Below are 26125 nucleotides of genomic sequence, written 5' to 3'. Positions count from 1 at the left end.
ATAGCCAATATGCTGTGATAATGTATTAGGCATACTGCACAAAACTAATTCCTACAGAACTGGTTTTATTAGGTTAATGTAAAAACATTTAAGTCATGTTAAAAATAAAATCTGGGCAGTAGATCTCAGCTTGCTGATTGACTGCGAAAGTGATCTTGACTCAGAAAAGGTTAGACCTACTGCACTTGGTGTGGACTATGCAAATTGCAGTTTGCTTCAACAAGCACAGGGTTCTATAATGATAAACATATTAGGGAATGATGCACGTGGGCCTACATCATCACTTTGCATATCTACTTTTCATAATGTGGCCTCTCTGATGCAAATGGACAGGGGACGTTTTGGTTTACAGTTTCATGTTTTCTATGGCTCTCAAAAACAGCATATCAACCTGAAGTTACTCTCAGACTTACAAGTCTGCTCAGGAATGGATGGTGTGCTTCACCTCGCTTGCTGATTCATATTTTGATGATACTTTCGAGGGAGACAAGGAAGAGAGGTAGGTACTCTTCATATTCTCAATTCTATCCAGTGTAACTGCTTCTGCATTTTTTATATTCTTAAAATATTAATGTTAATATTTTGATTATATTTATCGGGGGAATCATGGAGAAGAGGTTGGTGTTAATCATTCTGTATTCTCAACTCATTCTGAATTATATTCAGTATAACTGCTTCTGCACTTTTTATATTCTTCAAGAATCAATGTTATGTTCATAGAGGTCATATAATTCTAGTTCTGGCCGATTTTGTGGGAAGGTCAACTTGAGCATGTACAAATAAATGTAGTAATTTCCAAATGAAGCCACGTTCATAATTATCCTTAAGGTCTATATGTGGGAGTTCAGGCAATATTTGAAACATTTAAGTTGGAAATTGCATTAATTTTGACCATTAGTAGCTAGGTTTCCATCCAATTGGCAATAGATTTCCATGTGAATATTCAGAAATCTTTATAAAAACTATGCCCATTTTCCCATCAAATTGAGTTGTTGCAGATAAAAAGCTGTGCGCGATGACATAGTGCACATACATATTTTTTTTTAAATCCCCTCCCCACAAAAGAATATAAGTTAAATGGGTTTCCATTGCATTTGCAACTCTACTAATAGGTTTCTCACAAAAAAATGTGTTATAGGCATTTAAACAAAGGATGAGTCTAATCTTGAATGCTGATTGGTTAAAACCACATTCCAGCCTGTGTCTATTCTACAAGTTACAGCCTGATACATCTATTATGTTAAAATGCCTATTTACTCTGTTCCATCTGACTGCTCAATCCGCTGTCTCATCAGCCCAGCCAGGCAATTTATAAACTTGATCTCCACTATAAAAAGCAGTGTTTTGAGGGGCCTAAAAACACCTGTGCCAATATATCCTCCAAACATTGGCTTTTCGGGCATTTTCACCTAAATAGCGTGTGCCCACTCTGGTATTGGCACTGCGCTTGTAACGGCCGTCTGAAGGAGTAGATCAAGGTGCAGCGTGGTTAGTGCTCATCATGCATTTATTTTACCGAGAACACATAAACAGAGAAACAGAAACCGACAGCCAAACAGTTCTGTCAGGTAAGCAACACAAAACAGAAATCAACCACCCACAAAACCCAAAGGAAAACAGGCTACCTAAGTATGGCTCCCAATCAGCGACAACGATGTACAGCTGTCCCTGATTGAGAGCCATACCAGGCCAAAACAAATAAATACAAAACATAGAAAAAGGACATAGAATGCCCACCCTAGTCACACCCTGGCCTAACCAAAATAGAGAATAAAACCCTCTCTATGGCCAGGTGGTGACAGCGCTCTACCTGTCAGTTTGCAGATACAGAGCGGGTAGGAGAGCCTACATGATGAGATTATTATTGAAAGTCTATTTTTATTTTTCAAACGGCAGCCAAGCATCGATGAGCATGTCACCAGAATAAGACCCTCAATATTTATTGGAAAGGAGCATCAAGCTCATCACCTTGCATTTTCACCACCCTGTTAAATTCATCATAATGTATTTCATATATAGCCTAATAATCTGCACGCTTTCCCGACGAGTTGTAGTGAGAGGACCAGACATCATGTCATCGCGTGACTTACTTCCATTTGATGGTTGTTATGTCAATATTTGCGCATAAAAGTGTTTCCACCAACATTTCTCGCATAATTCATTTTACCGACACAAAAAGATCCCTTGTCTACTGTATTTTGTATGGTCAACATTTGTAAAGTTGACCTACACATTTTCTGTTTCAATAAGTTTTGTGGTGGTTATATTTCTCCAACATGCCAATATTTAGAAATCCACTTTTTGGGGCATATACAGGGTATACCAGTGGAAGCTGGTGGGAGTAGCTATAGGACTCATTGTAATATCTGGAATGGAATTTATGGAACGGTATCAAACACATCAAACATATGGAGATATATCTCTATAGCTCCTCCCACCAGCCTCCATTGGTATACACTCACCCCAGGGGTACTATAGACACACACTTCAAAAGTTTCATTCTGTGTGACATTACATTTGTGATTTTGCATACAAATGTAATGTCCATAATGCTGGAATCGCCCTTCTATTTAATTATGTGGGGATATTAACCTACATTTTAATGAATGGACCATTGAACAGTAGGACATTGAAACCGATTGTGCCTTTATTAACCCTGTGAATAATAATTCATTCCATTTCATGATTAGGTCCAGATTAATATCTGTGTGTGTGTGTGTGTGTGTGTGTGTGTGTGTGTGTGTGTGTGTGTGTGTGTGTGTGTGTGTGTGTGTGTGTGTGTGTGTGTGTGTGTGTGTGTGTGTGTGTGTGTGTGTGTGTGTGTGTGTGTGTGTGTGTGTGTGTGTGTGTGTGTGTGTGTGTGTGTAATCCAAAATGGGTAAATAATCAAACATTTGTTATACCAGTAAGTCTGTCAAGAATTTGTTGTGTGCATGTGTTACTTTATTTATTCAATGTAACACCAGTGGAAAAACAACTCCCAAGTGAACATGGGATTTATCCAAGTATTGACAGTTCCACTGGCCGTTATCTTGTTGGGATGGAATGTAAATGACTTTCAACTGTGTTTGTGCTGTACACCAACTGCCATTTCTATCTCTGTCTCCATCTGAAGGTTACAAAATGAAGACTTTCATTCTTTTATATTTTCTAGGACTAACTTGCAACAAGGTTGGTCAAGATTTCAGCTATATGTTTGTAGCAAACCAAATACTTAATTACAAACTTGAAAAATGGCCCGATTCCATAATAATTCTATAATGTATCTTTCTGGTTTGTTCCTGCTGAACATATGTACTTGAGTACTAATGTGATGTGTTTTTGTTGCTGTTGCTCAGGTCTCTGCAAATGGTAAATTCATTTACATTTTTCCCTATTTTAAAGACTATGTCTACCTCCCAAATGGCACCCTTTAGCCCACTACCCTAACCCTATTCCCTTTTGGTCCACTACCCTAACCCTATTCCCTTTTGGTCCACTACCCTAATCCTATTCCCTATTGGCCCACTACCCTAACCCTATTCCCTTTTGGTCCACTACCCTAATCCTATTCCCTATTGGCCCACTACCCTAACCCTATTCCCTTTTGGTCCACTACCCTAACCCTATTCCCTTTTGGTCCACTACCCTAATCCTATTCCCTATTGGCCCACTACCCTAACCCTATTCCCTTTTGGTCCACTACCCTAACCCTATTCCCTTTTGGTCCACTACCCTAATCCTATTCCCTTTTGGCCTACTACCCTAACCCTATTCACTTTTGGTCCACTACCCTAACCCTATTCCCTTTTGGTCCACTACCCTAACTCTATTCGCTTTTGGTCCACTACCCTAACCCTATTCCCTTTTGCTCCACTACCCTAACCCTATTCCCTTTTGATCCACTACCCTAACCTGTGCACTACTTTCAGTGAGGGATGGCTGCAGGTAGCCTCCTACAACCAGACTGATCTCCCGAGCTTGTCAGATCAGTCTGGTTGTAGGAGGCTAGGCTCCAAGTATCATCTGGGACATAATCTATAGTCTGGAAGCAATCCAGAAATGAAGGTGCCACAAGGGTTGTTGGGGTCAATTCCATTTAGATTCAGTTAATTCAGGAAGCATTTGACTGAATATAAATTAAATTGACCCCAACCCTGCCATATAGGTAACACAGTAATGTGACAGGATTCCATAATCATGACATAGTGCTGCTGATAGAGGTATAGGTAAACAGTGAGCATCTGACAATTTATCATTTGCATGCCTGCTCTTACTCTGAATTCCTTGTACAGTACTTCAAACTTTACATCATCTATTTTTACAGTATGTTTTGCATGGTGTTTTGCATGTTTCAGACAACTCAACAAAAGTCTACTATGTGGTACTGAGGACTGAGGCGTCCATACCGGACAATGTTACTGATGCTATACTCAAATCTTTTAGAATGGACAATCCTGTGAGTGTTGACACCCTTAAAGTTACAACAGGTAAATATGTATGCAATACTGTAGCTGGTTAACTAATGCAGTATCAAATACTCTAACATGGGAAACATTTCATTAAAAACACACACAAGTCTAACCCAGTGTCTATTCAGTATAGGCCTATATAAAGCAAACTCTATATGTGCCTACACATTGTGTTCCCTTCATTTTCATTTGATTTCCATTTGATTTATTTTGGGGTAAAAATGGCTAAAATGATGTATTCAAATTATTTCAACAGATTGTGTCCCTGTTCAAAACAAAACTCTGTGCAAATGCACACCAGGGCATATCTGGAGTGTTGCAGTGTGTCAGTCTTCACCTGACTGTTGTAAACAAAAAAACTGCACATTTGAAACCACAAAAACAAACCCAATGTGTCTCCCTGAAACAAGAGGTATTCTGTGTGTGTGTGTGTGCGTGTGCGTGTGTGTGTGTTAATCCAAAAATGTGTACATAATCAAACATACCAGTCCGTCAACAGTTTGCATTTTCCACAAGCCAGTTCAAAGACAGAATGCAAAAGGCCCAGTACACATTGCAAATAATGATCTCTTTTATTCACAGTTACTGTCACTGGACAACTTAACATACCTGGAGAGGTATATTTTGAAAGTTACAGCAATCCAAACTCTGTTGAATATCAAACGTTACTTGGAAAATTATTGCCAATGGTATGTGTCAAATTTACACTGTAAATATAAAAATAGTTTAAAATATGGGAATGGTTTACTACAATGTTTTAATGACACACACAGAATGAAGACAGGAATTATAATTTAAAGGGAGATATGTTATTTAGATATGTTATTGCAAATACCATATTAAACTATGTTGACAATATACTCTTCACAGATCTATGTGCATGATCATTCTTAATTTGTTTTTTATATGCAAACACTTTTTTTCCTTTTAGCTGAAAAGGGTGTACAGTACATTGAATTCATTTGACGACATACGCATCACAGGGTTCAGGTAATTCAGCTTGTTTACAAATGATGTTACATTTTTTGTGGGATCGACATACCGTAGACCTGATCTTGTCCCTTGTTTTTGCTTTAAGTCGTGGTAGTGTCATCGTTGCTTTTGAGATGAACCTCAACAACGTTTTAGCTGATGTCCTTGCAAGAAAAACAGCAGAATTGGAAAAAATACTGAATTCTACGTTCACGCTAGAGACAGCAGGTATGTCTATCTAAATCAGGGGCTAGCTACATCGGGGGCCGTATGTATCAAGCATCTCACAGTATGAGTGCTGATTTAGGATCAGTATGACCTTTTAGATCACAATGGCTGTGTTTACACAGGAAGCCAATTCTGACCTTGTTTCTCAAATTGCCCAATTAGTGGCAAAAGAGCTAATCTGCTTGATCAAATGAACCAATTAGTGACAAAATATTAGAATTGGTCTGACTGTATGAACACAGTCAATTAATAATATTATATGAACAAGGGGACCTGATCCTAGATCAGCATTCCTACTCTGGGATGCTTGATACAGTGCATTCAGTAAGTATGCATTCAGAAAGTATTCAGACCTCTTCACTTTTTCAACATTTTGTTACGTTACAGCCTTATTCTAAAATGTATTAAATTGCTTTCCCCCTTATCAATCTACACACAATACCCCATAATGACAAAGCAAAAACAGGTTTTAGAAATTGTTACAAATGTATAAAAATAAAAAAACTGAAATATCACATTACTCAGTACTTTGGCAGCGATTACAGCCTCAAGTCTTTTTGGGTATGATGCTACAAGCTTCGCATGCGATGTCTAATATTAAAGAAATCTTGAGGTATTGTTTGCCTGAGGTAGAGTACCTTATAATAAGTTGCAGATCCCAATATTTACCAAGAGAGTTCTCATCTATATTATTCGTAGCAGTCTATTTACCACCACAGACCGATGCTGGCACTAACATCGCACTCAGCCAACTTTATAAGGCCATAAGCAAACAAGAAAATGCTCAACCAGAAGCGGCGCTCCTAGTGGCCGGGGACTTTAATGCAGGCTAACTTAAATCAGTTTTACAAAGTTTTTACCAGAATGTCACATGTGCAACCAGAGGAAAAAATAACTTTAGGCCACCTTTACCCCACACACAGAGATGCACACAAATCTCTCCTCCCGCCCTCCATTTGGAAAATCTGACCATAATTCTATCCTCCTGGTTCCTGCTTACAAGCAAAAACTAAAGCAGGAAGTACCAGTGACTCGCTCAATACGAAAGTGGTCAGATGATGCAGATGCTACGCTACAGGACTGCATTGCTAGCACAGACTGGAATATGTTCCGGGATTCATCCACTGGCATTGAGGAGTATACCACCTCAGTCAACGGCTTCATCAATAAGTGCATCGACAACATCATCCCCACAGAGACCGTACGTACATATCCCAACTAGAAGCCATGGATTACAGGTAATATCCGCATCGAGCTAAAGGCTAGAGCTGCCGCTTTCAAGGAGTGGGACACTAATCCGGACGCTTCTAAGAAATCCCGCTATGCCCTCAGACGAACCATCAAACAAGCAAAGCGTCAAAATAGGATGAAGATTGAATCCTACTACACCGGCTCTGATGCGCGTCGGATGTGGCAGGGCTTGAAAACTATTACTGACTACAAAGAGAAATCCAGACGCAAGCTGCCCAGACGAGCTAAATGCCTTTTATGCTCGCTTCGAGGCAAGCAACACTGAAGCATGCACTAGAGCACCAGCTGTGCTGGATGACTGTGTGATAACGCTCTCGGTAGCCGATGTGAGCAAGACCTTTAAACAGGTCAACATTCAAAAAGCCGCGGGGCCAGATGGATTACCAGGACGTGTACTCAAAGCATGCGCGGACTAACTGGCAAGTGTCTTCACTGACATCTTCAACCTCTCCCTGACTGTCTGTAATACCTACATGTTTCAAGCACACCACCATAGTCCCTGTGCCAAAGGAAGCGAAGGTAACCTGCCTAAATGATTACCACCCCGTAGCACTCACGTCGGTAGCCATGAAGTGCTTTGAAAGGCTGGTCATGGCTCACATCAACAGCATCCTCCCAGATACCCTAGACCCACTCCAATTCGCATACCGCCCCAACAGATCCACAGATGACGCAATCTCAATTGTACTCCACACTGCCCTTTCCCACCTGGACAAAAATAACACCTATGTGAGAATGCTGTTCATTGACTACAGCCCAGCGTTCAACACCATAGTGCCCACGAAGCTCATCACTAAGCTAAGGTCCCTGGGACTAAACACCTCCCTCTGCAACTGGATCCTGGACTTCCTGACAGGCCACCTCCAGGTGGTAAGGATAGGCAACAACACGTCTGCCACGCTGATCCTCAACACTGGGGCCCCTCAGGGGTGTGTACTTAGTCCCCTCCTGTACTCCCTGTTCACCCACGACTGCACGGCCAAACACGACTCCAGCACTATTATTAAGTTTGCTGACGACACAACAGTGGTAGGCCTGATCACCGACAATGATGAGACAGCCTATAGGGAGGAGGTCAGAGAACTGGCAATGTGGTGCCAGGACAACAACCTCTCCCTTGATGTGAGAAAGACAAAGGAGCTGATCGTGGACTACAGGAAAAGGCGGGCCAAACAGGCCCCCATTAACATCAATGTAGCTGTTGTGGAGCAGGTCGAGAGTTTCAAGTTCCTTGGTGTCCACATCACCAACAAACTATCATGGTCCAAACACACCAAGACAGTCGTGAAGAGGGCACGACAACACCTTTTCCCCCTTTGGAAACTGAAAAGATTTGGCATGGGTCCCCAGATCCTCAAAAAGTTCTACAGCTGCACCATTGAGAGCATCCTGACCGGTTGCATCACCGCCTGGTATGGCAACTGCTCGGCATCTGACCGTACGACGCTACAGAGGGTAGTGCGTATGGCCCAGTAAATCACTGGGACCAAGCTTCCTGCCATCCAGGACCTATATAATAGGAGGTGTCAGAGGAAAGGCCATAAAATTGTCAGAGACTCTAGTCACTCAAGTCATAGACTATTCTCTCTGCTAATGCACGGCAAGGAGAACCGGAGCGCAAAGTCTAGGACCAAAAGGCTCCTTAACAGCTTCTACCCCCAAAGCCATAAGACTTCTGAACAATTCATCAAATGACCCCCCCCCCCCCCCCATTTGTTTTGTACACTGCTGCTACTCGCTGTTTATTATCTATGCATAGTCACTTCACCCCTGCCTACATGTACAAATTACCTCAATTAACCTGTACCCCCGCACACTGACTCGGTACCGGTACCCCCTGTATATAGCCTCGTTCTTGTTATGTTAATGTGTTACTTTTTATAATTGTTTTATTTTTTACTTTAGTTTATTTGGTAAATATTTTCTTAACTCTTCTTGAACTGCACTGTTGGTTAAGGGCTTGTAAGTAAGCATTTCACGGTAAGGTCGACACTTGTTGTATTCGGCGCATGTGACAAATAAAGTTTGATTTGATATGTATTTGGGGAGTTTCTCCCATTCTTCTATGCAGATCATTTCAAGCTCTGTCAGGTTGGATGGGGAGCGTCGTTGAACAGCTATTTTCAGGTCTCTCCATAGATGTTCGATCGGGTTCAAGTCTGGGCCCTGGCTGGGCCTCTCAAGGACATTCAGAGACTTGTCCCGAAGCCACTCCTGTGTTGTCTTGGCTGTGTGCTTAGGGTCGTTGTCCTGTTGGAAGGTGAACCTTCGCCCCAGTCTGAGGCCCTGAGCGCTCTGGAGCAGGTCTGTGATATACTCTGTGCGTCTTGGGCTCCCGAGTGGCGCAGCGAGAGGTGTCACTACAGACCCTGGTTCTATACCAGGCTGTACCACAACTGGCTGTGATCAGGAGTCCCATAGGGCGGCGCACAATAGGCCCTGCGACGTCTGGGTTAATGGAGGGTTTGGCCGGGGTAGGCCGTCATTGTAAATAACAATTTGTTCTTAACTGACTTGCCTAGTTTAATAAAGGTAAAAATATATATAATAATAATCTTTCCCTTGATCCTGACTAGTCTCCCAGTCCCTGCCCGCTGAACAACATCCCCACAGCACGATACTGCCACCACCATGCTTCACCGTAGGGATGGTATTGGCCAGGTGCTGAGCGGTGCCTGGTTTCCTCCAGCTGTGAAGCTTGGCATTCAGGGCAAAGAGTTCAATCTTGGTTTCATCAGACCAGACAATCTTGTTTCTCATGGTCTGAGAGTCTTTAGATTCCTTTTGGCAAACTCCAAGCGGCTGTCATGTTTCTTTTACTGAGGAGTGGCTTCCGTCTCACCACTCTACCAGAAAGGACTGATTGGTGGAGTGCTGCAGAAATGGTTGTCCTTCTGGAAGGTTCTCCCATCTCCACAGAGGAACTCTACAGCTCTGTCAGAGGGACCACCGGGTTTTTGGTCACAATCCCTGACCAAGGCTCTTCTCCCCCGATTGCTCAGTTTGGCCGGGTGGCTAGCTATAGGAAGAGTCTTGTTGGTTCCAAACTTCTTCCATTTAAGAATGATGGAGGCCACTATGTTCTTGGAGACCTTCAATACTGCAGAAATGTTTTGGTACCCTTCCCCGGATCTGTGCCTCAACACAATCCTGTCTTGGAGCTCTACAGACAATTCCTTCGACCTCATGGCTTGATTTTTGCTCTGACATGCACTGTCAACTTTAGGACCTTATATAGACAGGTGTGTGCCTTTCCAAATCATGTCCAATCAATTGAATTTACCACAGGTGGACTCCAATTAAGTTGTAGAATCATCTCATGGATGATCAATGGAAACAGGATTCACCTGAGCTCATAGCAAAGGGTCTGAATACTTATGTAAATAAGACATTTCTATTTAAAAAAAAATCAAAAAAACTGTTTTCTCTTTGTCATTATAGGGTCTTGTGTGTAGATTGCTGAGGAAATGTTTTTATTTAATACATTTTAGAATAAGGCTGTAACGTAACAAGGGTCTGAATACTTTCCGAATACACTGTAGGCCTATGTATTTTGTTCCTTCTGTCTTGTTCTCTCTGTATCTTGATTAATATTTTTGTTGTTGCATGATAGAGAATTGACTTAGAGTTGTAATGAAGGGATGTAAGGGCTATTACCTGAAACACATAACCTGTTTTTGTTTATTTAGTGAAGATTAGATGTTTATTTTTTGTTAAAAAAAATTCCCCAAGTTGGATGGGTCTTAAGATCTGCTGGAGACAGCATAGGCTGTGGGGCCTACTGACCTTGGAGTTTGTGGGTGCGCTCTGTTCCATGCCAGCCTGGGCGGCTCGAGGCAGGTGGGGTTGAGCGCAACCTCTGACAATAATAGTTGTTTCATTTTTTTGGAGGGTTTGTTTTGGAAATGCTATTTTAAAAAGTTTACATTTATCAAAGTCGTGGTTTATTTTCTTATTTTATTTTCTTCTTCTGGTGTATCGTCTAAAAGTGATTTATTGAGAAATGGACGGTGGAGAGGGGGATGCATTAGTGGCCTCACAGTGGAGCTAAGTGGGCCAAGCTAGTAGGGACACAGGGAGGGCTACACAGGGCAAAGTTTAACAAAGGCATACTGCTCCTGTATTATACTTATGCTAAATTGTTTATTCTATTCTACTGAGCCTTTTTCTTTGTCTTCGTATTATAATATTTTGTTATTTCTTATTGTTGTTGCATTGTCCAGAAGGAACCTGCAAGTAAGCTTTTCATTGGACGGTGTATACAATGTGTATCCTGAACATACGACTGATAAAACTTGAAACCATTTCTAAAGCTCTTTCTCCAGAGCTCAAAGAGTGTTACATAGTAAAGGGGGGGAAACTCACCTCTTCCACCACCAATGTGTAGTAGCACCCTATGGTGATGCACAGCTCACCACATATCCGCTAGCATGGTGGAGAGGTGAGAATCTACTAAATATTCTGTGTACTTTTCTCTTACAGGCGTTGTTGAGATCACAGTACCAGAAGGCCCGGTAAAATATGATTCTAACCAGTCAATTCTCTGCCAAACCAAGGACGACATGAAACCAATTGAATGGGTTTTGAAAAGGAGTGATAATAAAACATTTGACATAACAACAGGTACTGATGCTACAGTGATGCCCACTAGCAAGAGCACTACAATTTACCTCAAACACGCAACGGAGATCTGGGAAGGTATGTGTTATCTGTTATTTTGTATGGTGTAGTAGAAGATGATAGGACAGGTCACAGGGCCAATTAGATAGTGTGTGTGTTCTAAATGGCACGTTATTACTTACAGGACCTGGTCATAAGTAGTGCAAAGGTAAAGGTTGCTATTTGGGACACATTCATTATTTGCACATATTCATGCAATTTTCATAGTTTTTCTCTGTGCTGAAAGGTTTGTGCAGATATAGGCCTACGGTTTGTGAAGTGGAGTTTGTTGGGTGAATTGTACTCTTATGATGAGTGAGTCGGCTGAGGACTTCTGCTAGCTCCCATAACTAATGCCTAGGCTTTAAGTCAGTGGGCTAACGTGGTCTTGAGTCACACAGACTAACTCATTGTAAGATAAAACAGTAAAACATGTTTCTCTTCTTTTCATTTTCATTTAACTGCAGGGCTGTACACGTGTGTCTTCAATCCAATATCATCCAATGTGACCATAAACCACAAAGCCAGTGCAACGCTAGACATAGCGCTCCTGCCACAAATTGACATTAGTAGCACGCCCCAATTTCCAGACTGTTACAAGATAGATAATGCAAATTCTAGAATCTTTGTCAGAGTTCAATGTGAAATTAAGAATAGCACTGAAAACTATACTGTGACATGGAATTCCACCAACACTGAATCTCCATTAAATGAACAACAAGGTAATTTTCTGCCCTTCATGGTCCTCACATGTTAATACGCTATGTTTAAGACTGTATGTTATAACGGTTGCTATTAAAATGCAATTAGGAGCACAGTTGAACACATTTGACAGTTATATCTTGTAATTTATCCCTCCACAGATGTTACCAGTAATGGCATAATTTACAGGATTGATACGACTGTCAGCTGCAACAGTTTACGAGAGCCAGCTGTAACATGTACATTTATGAACATCCTGTCCCAAGAGAAAAATGCTACTGTCAATATCCCTGTTATCTACAGTAGGTTTTCAGTACCATTATCCAGCATGAACAGTGTATTCTGCCATATGAACAATTATGCTCTAAAATGGTAGAGTAACATTCAGCGGCATACCCCAATCTTCTTGGAATGGGTAACAAATGCAAGCATAATTTCAGTGAAATCTAAGATAAATATACTGAACAAAAATATAAAAATGCAACATGGATTAATTTCAAACAGTCTATTGAGTTACAGTTCATATAAGCAAATCAGTCAATTTAAATAATGTATTAGATCCTAATCTATGGATTTCACATGACTGGGCAGGGGTGCAGCCATGGGTGGGCCTGGGATGGAACAGGGCCACCCACTTGGGAGCCAGGCCCAGCCAATCAGAATGAGTTTTTCCCCACAAAAGGGTTTTATTACAGACAGAAATATTCCTCAGTTTCATCAGCGGTCCGGGTGGCTGGTCTCAGACAATCCCACAATCCTGGGCTGGCGTGGTTACACGTGGTCTGCGGTTGTGAGGCCGGTTGGACTTACTGCCAAATTCTCTAAAACAACGTTGGAGGCGGCTTATGGTAGAGAAATTTACTTTAAATTCTCTGGCAACAGCTCTCGTGGACATTACTGCAGTCAGCATGACAATTGCATGGCCCCTCAAAATGTGAGACATCTGTGGCATTGTGTTGTGTGACAAAACTGCACATTTTAGAGTGGCTTTTTATTGTCCCCAGCACAAGGTGCACCTGTGTAATGATTATCCTGTTTAATCAGCTTCTTGATATGCCACACCTGTCAGGTGGATGGATTATCTTGGCAAATGTTCATTAACAGGGATGTAAAGAAATTTGTACACACAATTTAAGAGAAAAAAAAGCTTTTTGTGTGTATGGAAACATTTGGGGATATTTTATTTCAGCTCATGAAACATGGTACCAACACTTTACATGTTGACTTTATATTTTTGTTCAGTATAGTATAATTTCTTTTATTCTTGGTTGAGTTCCAGGACGACTTCATTACAGACGTTGAAGTGCATCAACCATGGGTTGTGTGACACGTCATCGACTTCAGTCGGGCATCAGATTGCTATATCATATGATGTGGTTATCATCCTATCCAGGTATCAGATTGCTATATCATATGATGTGGTTATCATCCTATCCAAGTATTGTGAGATCTGGCAGGCAGCTTCAATGTAGTCGACCTGGAACTCAACCATTGTCTTGAAGAACTTCTGAAACTAAGCAGGGTTGGTCCCAGGATGGGAGACCAGATGCTGCTGGAAGTGGTGTTGGAGGGTCAGTAGGAGGCACACTTCCTCTGGCCTAAAAAAAATATCCCAATGCCCCAGGCCAGTGATTGGGGACATTGCCCTGTGTAGGGTGCCGTCTTTCGGATGGGACGTTAAAACGGGTGTACTGACTCTCTGTGGTCACTAAAGATCCCATGGTACTTATCATAAGAGTAGGGGTGTTAACCCCGGGGTCCTGGCTAAATTCCCAATCTGGCCCTCATACCATCATGGTCACCTAATCATCCCCAGCTTACAATTGGCTCATTCATCCCCCCCTCCTCTCCCCTGTAACGATTCCCCAGGTCGTTGCTGTAAATGAGAATGTGTTCAGTCAACTTACCTGGTAAAATAAGGGTTAAAACATTTTTTTTATAAAGGAACCCTATTTCTTGTTCATCTAAATGGTGAAAATTTGTAAAGATGTCTTGAATATCTATTTCTTACTTATTGTCAAAGACTTTGTTTATTTCCACAGGTAATTCAAAATTTTGTCAAGCTGAAGGTGCCTGGTCAAACGCAAAGGCTGACTATACGGCGGTGCTGAAGTGTAAAGATGGTATTGGGAAAACCCAGAGACGGTGTTCGAGTAATGGAGTTTGGGAGGAGGAAATATCTAACTGTGTGAATGTAGATCTACATGACATCCTAATTGATTCACAGGTATTAAAACAAATCATTTTTGAAGGGACATTTAAATTAATTATATATCATGGGTCGTTCCACAAAAAGTGACTTTTTATATTTTAAGTAGAAGTTGTGCACCATGTGGTAAACCGTGGGGTGTTGGGTTGAGCGTGCAAAGATTGACACAGAGACAGGGAGGTTTTAGTCCGAAAAAACTACTTTACTAAGACAGAAAATAAATATATCAAAGAAATAACTTAGGTTTTGCTCGGTCTTTCTTCTCTCTCTTAACTGGTGTCCGTCTCTCTCCCTTCTCTCCCGCTGTGTGCCATCGTGCTCCTTTTATTTAGCCTCCACGGCTGGTTGGCACTTTCCTCTAATTACCTCCACTTAGCTGTCCGTGTCAGGGTGCCCAGCTCCCGTATGCCCAGCAGAGGGAGCCAACGTCGCCTCACGTACCTCCGCTCTATTACCATCCCCCGGGGTAGACCCCCTGGGATACCACAACCAATATTGAATTTTAAAAGCCCTTTTAAAATAATTTTAAAATCCCTTTAATATAAACCATATGAATAATTCTATAAATTATGATTTTTAATATGCATAAAACTTGCTAAAGTGACAAAATTCAGCATCCCTCCGCACAACCTCTGTGCCTTCTAGGAAGATTTTAACACTTAAAAAGCAGGGCCTCACTACCCCCTTAATACGCCAATGAGCAGCCATTTTGACTGCAACGTTCTAACAGTCTTGTAAATACATTTCATAAATGCTATCAGAAAAATGATCCTTCACTTGTGTTTATGAAGGTCTTGGGTAACAGAATACGAACAAGAAAAAAAGTATTTAAAAAACAATAGCATTTTCATTAGTTTATGTTACTGTAAGCGATCTGCTGCAGCGTGCTCATGTGTAGAGCACAAAGAAACAGTGCTTTTTCTTGGAAAAAGTGATATTTTCAAATAAAGCTCATCTCTTACATTTTAAGAGTTATTTGGCAAAGGTAAGTGAAACCTCACAATATGTTCTGTGATACTATACTACTTTAATATTTGAAAAAGTAACTTAAAACTGTCAAGGGCAGAGGGGGACATTGCAGAGATATTTCCATTTTAAATGAATTAACATGCAGTCAAAATGACTGGGATCGGAGCTTCTAGTGTTAACCCACTTCACCCCAAAATGTCTCAACATTTTCACCATCATTGTAAAGTTATTTTGTTGCTTTGACAAAGTGATTTCTGAAGATTATCATTTATTTATTTATAGATAAGAAAGTCTAGAAATGTTTTTTTTGTGAAGAATTAAATTGCCATTCCCTGTTGTCAAAAGTGGATTGATTTATGGCTGATTTAAGATGAAATCGTCAACCCTGTTATGGTCAACTCTTACTTTAGTTGGCACCAATTATGCACTTATATAGTCTTTTTTTACGTCTTGAGATGGGGAAAAGCTTTTTTTCTGAAGTTGAACATGTGCTCTTTATGACAGAATGTTAAAATTAGGGGAAATCAAAAATGTTCTGGGGGGGACCGAGTTACACTTCTCAAAAGGCACTGAATTGGTGGATCAACCCGTAGACCCATTCATTCTAGAATAATATAACTTAAAATGCCTCATGAGCTTAGTTCAACTGCTGTACCCACAATATATTATCTTGTTTTTTATTCCATTGTTTGTAAACAATGTATTTGTAAACAAACACTAGCTTCAAAACATGGTTAAAACTATAATTTTGATCTTATTCAGAGTGGTTACATTCTTCCAGCCCCATCCCTCAGCTGTTTCCCAAAACAAGTGGCTGGGTGGCCGTGTTGTCATTTAAATGACTTTTTGTTATTATAAGGCACCTATTCTAAACTGTAGTTTTTGTATGCATTTTCCTTCTGTCATTACAGAACCTTGCAATAGGACTTGGGTCAGTTGAAAAAAATTCTGCGAACATATTTTCACGTCTGAAGTCTTCCACCGATAAATCAGAAACTATCAACACTTTTGCTAATGTGAATGCTTCTGTGTCCATTCTCTTCACCATGAACAATGCAATCAACGCATCTCAAAAACTTTACAAACTGAATAAGGGACAATTACAAGTAAGTATAATCCAAAATCATCTTTACCAGAATGTTATTTATCTGTTCTTCAGCATGTACGATTTATAATAACAAAAGATTAAGTAAACAGAAATGTTTAAAAAAAATATGAAATTGACTAAAATATGACTTCCCCCCCCCTTTTCAGGATGCTCTAATATCATCCAGCAATCTTTTGGATAGCAGTCTTGAAAAGTCATGGAGTCCTAAACCTGACCGTGCCAACATATCCATGGCTGAAAAATATCTGATTTCTGTTGAGGGCCTGGTTATACAGTCAAATGTCGAGAATACCACATACCAACACACAAACATAGAGTTGAATGGCTGTGAACCTCAGCCGGAGAAACATTGTGAGAACAAAGTTTTCAATGTCACCGTAATCATAGGGACTAGCTCCATGATGGTTAAAACTATAGGTTTTAAATCTCTCAGTAACTATCTACCAAAGCCGCAACAAACAGACGCTGATCCAAACAGCATTGTGGTGTCCACTACCATTGGTCAAGGATCTTCAGATATCTCAATAGACTTCCAGTTGATCCGTGAAAGGCCCCGCAACCACAAGATACAGTGTGTATATTGGGATTTTACAAAAAGACAATGGTCTGATGAAGGTTGTAAATGGAGTGGTCCTGAAAACGAAAACCATTGCGAATGCAACCACTTATCCTCGTTCACCACCCTCATGTCAAAGAAACCAGAGAATCTTCCTTATATGAAGGAGATAACCTATGTGGGCTTGGGCATCTCAATTGTCTCACTTCTCTCCTGTCTAGTGATAGAATGTATTGTGTGGAAATCTGTTGTCAAGTCCAGCGTGTCGTATTGTCGCCACACAGCCCACATTAACATCTGCCTGTGTTTACTGATAGCTGACTGCAGCTTTCTCGCCTCAGCTTTCCCCGACAAGATCCCAGAGAATTGGTGTCAGATCTTTGTGGTAATTAAGCATTTATGCTACCTGTCCATGTTCTTCTGGATGTTGTGCCTGAGTATCATGGTTCTCCATCAGATGATATTTATGTTCCATCAGATGAGCAAGAAGTTTTGCTTGGGACTGTGCTTTTCTGTTGGCTATTGCTGTCCACTGTTAATTGTTTTCATTACATTTATCACCTACAACAGTGGCCAGAAGGACTACTACTATACCTCTGAGGCTTGTTGGCTGATTTATGGAGGTTTTTTAAAGGGCTCGATCTTTGCGTTCATTCTGCCTGTTGGCACTATTGTAGTAATCAATGTGTTCTGCATGCTAGTAGTTATCATAAGGCTCCTGAGACCAAGTCTTGAAGTCAACACTAAGGATGAAAAAGAAGTGGCCAAAGGTATCCTAAAAGCAGTTGTCCTTCTAACCCCAATCTTTGGAGGGACATGGATTTTTGGATTTTTTGTTTTGATGTTTGACATCACCAAAGGACCTATAGCCTACCTGGTGAACTATGCCTTCACTCTGCTGAACGCATTCCAGGTACGACTGAGATTAGGTTTGGGTCAACTCCATTTCAATTCAGTCAACTGTGTTAGAAGGGAATTGAATGCAACACTGACTAATATACAATTGTCTTTTGTAATGTAGACGCAGGGAGTTAGGAAGCAGGTGCAGAGTTTAATATAAACAAACATGTACAGATACAAAAACAAGAACTGCATCTGAACATGGAAACAATCATGCCTGATAGGAAATACCAACAGAGTGCTATATATAGGGGGAGTAATCAGGGAAGTGATAAGGTCCAGGTGTGCCTGACGATGAGGCGCAGGTGTGAGTAATGAATGGTTGCCAAGACCGACGGTTAGTAAACCGGCGATGTCTAAAGCAGAAGGGGGGGGGGGAGCAGGAGTAGACTTAACATGGTTTCCTTCTTCAGGTACCAAGGTTTTAATGTTGTTGGTTTTTTATGCTCTTACAGGGTCTCTTCATTCTACTCACTGCATATTTTGGAGAAAAACCGGTAAGCTACTGAAAAAAGGTCCAATACAGCTGTTTTTATCTCAATATCAAATAATTTATTGGGTTGTGGGTTGGGAAATGCTGCTGGCCTGTAAATATATCACTTATTGCTTTAAGCCACACCGCACCCACCCAACAGAGAAAACATACCTCAGTCAGTTCGAGAACATTTTAGGGAAACGTGTCATTCAGTACAAACCGTTTACACAACCTAGCAAAAGTTGAATCGAACTGAACGCACCCACTCGGTTGGAGAAGAAACATTAGTGAGTGTGGCGTTTGGCTGGAGTGATGTGGATGGGTAACCAGGCAACAATGCCTAATGAATGAGACTGAAATATGTAGCAAAACAAAAACCCATTACAATCATTTTTTTTATTCCTTCCAAACAGATTCGTGTTGCACTACTGAAATATTTCAACCTGAAAGTGAGTTCACAAATCACAATTTAATTTATTGGTCTAAACCAACTGGATGTAATTTCATAGCTAATTGATGATCTATTTCGCTCTTCACCAGCAGGTACAATCAGCAGTGAGTGAAAGTTCCAAACTGGCATCCACGATGAAGACGAAATGATTTTTTTAATCCAGTTTGACAATTCTGATTTTTTTTTTTTAGATGCGTTTTCTGCCTATACTGTTTATTCATCTAGGCTTAGTTTACATGTAAATGAAACCCCATACTAATCAACTGACATTATGACACTGAGGAAGTATGTGCAGTGTCATTTATAATTGTAGCCTTATTTTTCTATTGTAATATAGCCTATATGTTATGTAGAATGTAAAATTACATAATAGGAATTCGTAGAATGGAAAATGAATTGCATAATGTGTAACCTACACCTGTTTCTATCTATAGTAAGTGTCCAGAACAGTTTTTCATACTGTATGGCCAGTGACATATGTAATGTCTGTATTTTTCTGCCAAATGCAACTAGTGCTTCGTGGTGTAACATTTTTAAAATCGGTTTGGTAATCCCTTGTTTTGCAGTCCTGTTTAGTTCCTATCTTCTCTGCTCCTCCCATTCCTTGTCCGTGTCGTCCAAGGGAAAACCGTTTAACACTGCCATCTGGCGGTAGGCCCTGCACTCTGGCTCTGCACTGAAATATGATGCAGACAATCACATTAAGGAAGTAACCTACTGCACATAACACACATGGGCTTCCATCCTAAATGTAACCCTACTCCTTACAAAGTGCACTACTTTTGACCAGAGCCCTGGGAAGGGAATATGGTTCAATTTGGGAATCTACAATGATGGCCGTGTCCGAAATCGGTCTTGCCTACTAGGCTACTGACTAAAACTGCACATGTGTACTAATCATAGGATTTAGAACATACTGTTTAGTAAACAACAAATATTAACATAGGCTACTATACTCACTCACCCTTACTGAGAATGTCATCTAATGCGTAATTGCATTGCTTCCTGACATTAGTTAATTTTGGTACAGCGCTTCCTCTTACACCTCGTTCAAAACAACTCGGAAATCTCTGACTACCAACTTCAGTGCATTTAAGGAAAGACAACTGGAGAAAAAAAATGAGCTCCGACTAGGAAATATCTTTTTGAATGGTCATCCAACTCGGAATTCCAAGTCGGTAGCTCAGGCCTCTTTCTGGAGCTCCAACCTGAAGATCACAGACGTCATGATCTGACCTAGTTTTTTTCCCATGTTGTATTGAAAGCATCATTACCTCATCTGATTATCAGCTGCAATAAATATTTAAAAAATCCATCTGTTAAGCTAGAGATGTTTATTTTGTATGGGCTGTGTCTCAATCCACGGTATCCGCCACTTTAATGTCTATGATGCACTAATGTCGGCCTTCCGCATTTGTAGTGGAAGGTAGCAGAGCGATGGAGGTGTTCCAAAAATGGTTCTTTCTTATTTGGGCTACACACGAATATGACCCAACAAGTGTCACGGGACTCGCCTGATAGTAACCCAGTATGGAGCCGAAAAATGAATGGATGTGAATAGGGCATTTAAAAATAAGCATACAGGTAATTCCACACTAAACGTTTTTTTTTTAATGCACTCTCTCTGATAGCGTGTGTGGGCGAGTAGTTTGCTGATGTCAACATAGTGAACAGAGTGGCCCGTGGTGGGGTTATGGTATGGGCAGTCATAAACAACGGACAACGAACACAAATGCATTTTATCGATGGCAATTTGAAAGCAGAGATACCGTGACAAGATCCTGAGGCCCATTGTGTCATTCATCCGCTGCCATCACCTCATGTTTCAGTATGATAATGCACAGGCCCATGTTGCAAGGATCTGTACACAATTCCTGGAAGCTGAAAATGTCCCAGTTCTTTCATGGCCTGCATACTCACCAGACATGTCACTTATTGAGCATGTTTGGGATGCTCTGGATTGACGTGTACGACAGCGTGTTCCAGTTCCCGCCAATATCCAGCAACTTTCACAGCCATTGAAGAGTGGGGCAACATTCCACAGGCCACAATCAACAGCCTGATCAACTCTATGCGAAGGAGATATGTTGTGCTGCATGAGGCAAATGGCAGTCACAACAGATACTGACTGGTTTTCTGATCCATGCCCCTACCTTTTTTAAGGTATCTGTGACCAACAGATGCATACTGTATCTGTATTCCCATTCATGTGAAATACATAGATTAGGGCCTAATGAATGTTTTTCAATTGACTGATTTCCTTATGATCTGTTATCTCAGTAAAATCTTTCAAATTGTTGCATGTTGCATTTATGTTCAGTATAATTCCGAGAACGTAATTTTTCCCCAAAAATTGCCTCATTGACAAATAGCTTCCATGCTATGCATAGATCTCCCCTGAAACGTGAATATTTTAGCCTTATACGGTTATAAACGTCTTAACTAGCTACCTTGATTTGAAGTAGACTACCTTACCCATTTTATCCCTGATTCATTGAATGAGGGAATCATTCTATAAAGACGTATTTGGTTGTAATGTTGCAATATTTTATGTCAAGGACGGCCAACCGTCCTCCAGGAGGACCTAAATAGAGGTAAACATCAGCTGCGCAACTGGACCTTGATAAGCCCCACTCCAACACACCTAAACATCAGCTGATCGACAGGACCTTGATAAGCCCCACTCCAACACACCTAAACATCAGCTGATCGACAGGACCTTGATAAGCCCCACTCGAACACAACTAAACATCAGCTGATCGACAGGACCTTAATAGTGTTTCAGGGCTGGATCAAAAGCCTGCACTCCCAGTATCTCTCCAGATGGAGGGTTGACCACATGTTTTATAAAGTAGCCTAACAGTGCAATTCTTTTACTTTGTGGGGGCTTAAGTGCCTTGATCAAGGGCACAATGGCAGGAGATAGTAGGTCTACATGGGATCAGAGAACAGCAGCCTTCTAGTGTCAATACCACATTTATGCAGACTTTCATGTAGGCTACATAGATGCCACCAATTATTGGTCATGGAAATTTGGTTAAAAGTCATGAGAAGTCATGAAATTCCATCTGTCAAAATGTGTATGAAACCTTAACAGAGAATAATCAGGTGTCTCTATAGCATAATGTCATTTGGGAATTTCTGTCTAATGGACCAACTTGGGGAAAAAAGACCGCTCCTGCACCGCTTTCATCCCAAGTCAAGCGCTGGAATTGAAGGAAAGCTGGCGTGTACACAGTTCAAATGCTGGAATTATTTTTGGATGAACATGTGAAGGTACCCTACTTTTTGAAGGGAATTGTCAGATGAAAACATGACTTGTTCACATTAAAAGGTAAAACATTTTTACAGTTGAGGGGGGGTCTCATACTGGCCTCTGTCTGGAGCCTCCAAATCACTAAGTCTGTCCCTGACTAGTTGCAAAGCCGAAATGAGTATGACATCCTGGCATTTAAAGCCTACTGAATTTCATATTTTACTATTCACGTTTTTTCGTATACCCAAAATGCCTACTACTAAGAACGCAAGTAGGCCTACGGTATTCGGACACGGCCATTAATCCCCTCACACATCATTCAAATAAAGCAGTGAATGAAATCATATTATTGTGCATGATGCAGAAATAAATAATCACATGTACTACATCACACATATCCCCTCAGACATAATAGAAATGAAGCTGTGGAGCAGTGTTGTTTACTGTACATAAACTACACTTAAAGAAGTCTGTTAAGAGGGAAAGTTATTCTTATATCAATCACAATTCATTATCCAAATGTTTAGTAGACTAGAGTCAATTAACCACAACAGTAAAGTTTGCGTGTCAGAGCAGAGTAAAATAAAAAAATATTTTTTAAATCACCGAAATTGAATAAATATAATACTATAAATATACGAAACAGTGGTGTAAAACACTTTAAAGTACTACTTCAGTAGTTTTTGGAGGTATCTGTACATTACTTTACTATTTATATTTTTGACAACTTTTACTTCACTACATTCCTAAAAAAATTATGTACTTTTTACTCCATACATTTTCCCTGACACCGAAAAGTACCTGTTACATTTTGAATGCTTAGCAGGACAGGAAAACGGTCCACTCACATCCTTGGTCATCCCTACTGCCTTTGATCTGGCGGACTTACTAAACACAAATGCTTTGTTTGTAAATTATGTCTACGTGTTGTGTGTAAATTAAAGAACAAGAAAATTGTGCTGTCTGGTTTGCTTAATATAAGCAATTTGAAATTATTTATACTTTTACTTTTGATACTTAAGTATATTTTTGCAATTACATTTACTTTCGATACTTAAGTATATTTAAAACCAAATACTTTAGACTATTACTCACATAGTACACTGCTCAAAAAAATAAAGTGAACACTAAAATAACACATCCTAGATCTGAATGAATTAAATAATCTTATTAAATACTTTTTTCTTTACATAGTTGAATGTGCTGACAACAAAATCACACAAAAATAATCAATGGAAATCCAATTTATCAACCCATGGAGGTCTGGATTTGGAGTCACACTCAAAATTAAAGTGGAAAACCACACTACAGTCTGATCCAACTTTGATGTAATGTCCTTAAAACAAGTCAAAATGAGGCTCAGTAGTGTGTGTGGCCTCCACATGCCTGTATGACCTCCCTACAATGCCTGGGCATGCTCCTGATGAGGTGGCGGATGGTCTCCTGAGGGCTCTCCTCCCAGACCTGGACTAAAGCATCCGCCAACTCCTGGACAGTCTGTGGTGCAACGTGGCGTTGGTGGATGGAGCGAGACATGATGTCCCAGATGTGCTCAATTGGATTCAGGTCTGAGGAACGGGCGGGCCAGTCCATAGCATCAATGCCTTCCTCTTGCAGGAACTGCTGACACACTCCAGCCACATGAGGTCTAGCATTGTCTTGCATTAGGAGGAACCCAGGGCCAACCGCACCAGCATATGGTCTCACAAGGGGTCTGAGGATCTCATCTCGGTACCTAATGGCAGTCAGGCTACCTCTGGCGAGCACATGGAGGGCTGTGCGGCCCCCCAAAGAAATGCCACCCCACACCATGACTGACCCACCGCCAAACCGGTCATGCTGGAGGATGTTGCAGGCAGCAGAACATTCTCCACGGCATCTCCAGACTCTGTCACGTCTGTCACATGTGCTCAGTGTGAACCTGCTTTCATCTGTGAAGAGCACAGGGCGCCAGTGGCGAATTTGCCAATCTTGGTGTTCTCTGGCAAATGCCAAACGTCCAGCACGGTGTTGGGCTGTAAGCACAACCCCCACCTGTGGACGTTGGGCCCTCATACCACCCTCATGGAGTCTGTTTCTGACCGTTTGAGCAGACACATGCACATTTGTGGCCTGCTGGAGGTCATTTTGCGGTGCTCCTCCTGCTCCTCCTTGCACAAAGGCGGAGGTAGCGGTCCTGCTGCTGCGCTGTTGCCCTCCTACGGCCTCCTCCACGTCTCCTGATGTACTGGCCTGTCTCCTGGTAGCGCCTCCATGCTCTGGACACTACGCTGACAGACACAGCAAACCTTCTTGCCACAGCTCACATTGATGTGCCATCCTGGATGAGCTGCACTACCTGAGCCACTTGTGTGGGTTGTAGACTCCGTCTCATGCTACCACTAGAGTGAAAGCACCGCCAGCACTCAAAAGTGACCAAAACATAAACCAGGAAGCATAGGAACTGAGAAGTGGTCTGTGGTCTCCACCTGCAGAACCACTCCTTTATTGGGGGTGTCTTGCTTATTGCCTATAATTTCCACCTGTTGTCTATTCCATTTGCACAACAGCATGTGAAATTTATTGTCTATCAGTGTTGCTTCCTAAGTGGACAGTTTGATTTCACAGAAGTGTGATTGACTTGGAGTTACATTGTGTTGTTAAAGTGTTCCCTTTATTTTTTTGAGCAGTATATTTTACTGGGTGACTTTCACTTTCACTTATGTCATTTTCTATTAAGGTATCTTTACTTTTACTCAAGTATGACAATTGGGTACTTTTTTCACCACTGACAATATATACCTTTCAAGAAATCGAACACAGTCACTATGTCCATAGACTTCTGCTATTCTGACTGGTTTGTCACCAGAGAAGTCCTCTTTGTCTATGGGGGCGTGTAGTGAGTGGAGCAGGCGCAGCACACCAAGTCTCCCAGCCTCGGCTGCAAAGTGGGCAGGTGTCCATCCACTATCAGTTCTCAGGCAGGCTCTGGCTCCGTGCTCCACCAGAATTCTAACAGTCTCTGTCTGTCCTGGGAAACAGGGACTAAATGTGACAATAACGTATTTAAAAAATAAAACAAGAAAGATAGTCCCCCAATGCAGTTCATAATAAGCATGATTTCATAAATGATGTGTCCCCAAATGGCACCCTATTCCTTAAATAGTGCACAAATTTGTTCAAAAGAAGTGCACTATATAGGGAATAGGGCACCATCTTCAGTAGGCAAACGTGGAACGTTGCAAATAAACATGTCAAACAGAACCCATGTGATTGCTTATTCTACATGTCAGAGAGGCATGTTTGTTCTATAAAACAGTACATCATGTTTGTTCTATAATATATTTCTAGCTGAAAGTTCCACAACATTATACCCTGCTGAATGCAGCCCTCTTGTTTAATGGACACAAACCTTCTAAAGTCAACTACCTTTGGCTGCTGCCCAGTGAAGCGGTGTCTTGTAGTTCCAGTCTATGTCTCTGTGATTGGGGTTACATTTCTTCTTGTTCAGAATCTCCTCCACTAGATCAAAGTCTCCAGCAGCAGCTGCCTGGTGCAACTCTGTCATTTCTAACATGATTGGGGGAAAAAAAAGAGGTTGCCAAGCAACATTCAACAACACAAGAGGGGTTGTCTTACAGCTCCAGGGTGAATTTCCCCTAGGAACAGATCTAGCATCAGCTTCCCCTCCCCCAACCCTTAACCATTAGTGGGGAAATGCAAAACTGACCCATGATCAGCATCTAGGGGAAAGAATGAACCAGGAAGTATGTTTGCCCACTGGACTGGGGGGAAAAGTTTTACACATTAGCTCAATTCCCAATTCGTTCATACTTCCTGAGGTGTGCACTTGTCCACTCCTCCCTCAAGCATTAAAAATACTTAAATTGGTGGAAGTAAAACTTCCTGCTTCAAGGCAGAATTGGACTTGGGTTAATTGATCCTTCTAATCATGAAAG

The 26125-nt window shown here is 41.2% G+C and overlaps 2 protein-coding genes across 2 annotated transcripts; one reads left to right on the top strand and one right to left on the bottom strand.

Moving 5' to 3' along the window:
• The first annotated feature begins 315 nt into the window (after positions 1 to 315).
• On the top strand, positions 316 to 20244 carry adgrf3a (adhesion G protein-coupled receptor F3a). Its single transcript, XM_014211486.2, has 17 exons — positions 316 to 499; positions 3116 to 3171; positions 3339 to 3351; positions 4338 to 4469; positions 4708 to 4863; positions 5034 to 5140; positions 5383 to 5441; positions 5530 to 5651; positions 11385 to 11600; positions 12029 to 12283; positions 12425 to 12565; positions 14306 to 14490; positions 16353 to 16547; positions 16696 to 18018; positions 18461 to 18502; positions 18894 to 18929; positions 19021 to 20244. The coding sequence occupies exons 1-17, from the start codon at positions 469 to 471 to the stop codon at positions 19078 to 19080; spliced, it is 3129 nt and encodes a 1042-aa protein (XP_014066961.2). The 5' UTR covers positions 316 to 468; the 3' UTR covers positions 19081 to 20244.
• Positions 18535 to 25818, bottom strand: ankrd66 (ankyrin repeat domain 66). Its single transcript, XM_014211487.2, has 3 exons — positions 25596 to 25818; positions 24969 to 25197; positions 18535 to 19607 (listed from the first exon to the last, which is right to left on the bottom strand). The coding sequence occupies exons 1-3, from the start codon at positions 25741 to 25743 to the stop codon at positions 19511 to 19513; spliced, it is 474 nt and encodes a 157-aa protein (XP_014066962.2). The 5' UTR covers positions 25744 to 25818; the 3' UTR covers positions 18535 to 19510.
• Between the last annotated feature and the right edge of the window lie 307 nt (positions 25819 to 26125).

The sequence above is a fragment of the Salmo salar genome, chromosome ssa09, assembly GCF_905237065.1.
Source record: "Salmo salar chromosome ssa09, Ssal_v3.1, whole genome shotgun sequence".
Taxonomy (NCBI): Eukaryota; Metazoa; Chordata; class Actinopteri; order Salmoniformes; family Salmonidae; genus Salmo; species Salmo salar.
This window is presented reverse-complemented; position numbering and strand designations above follow the sequence as displayed.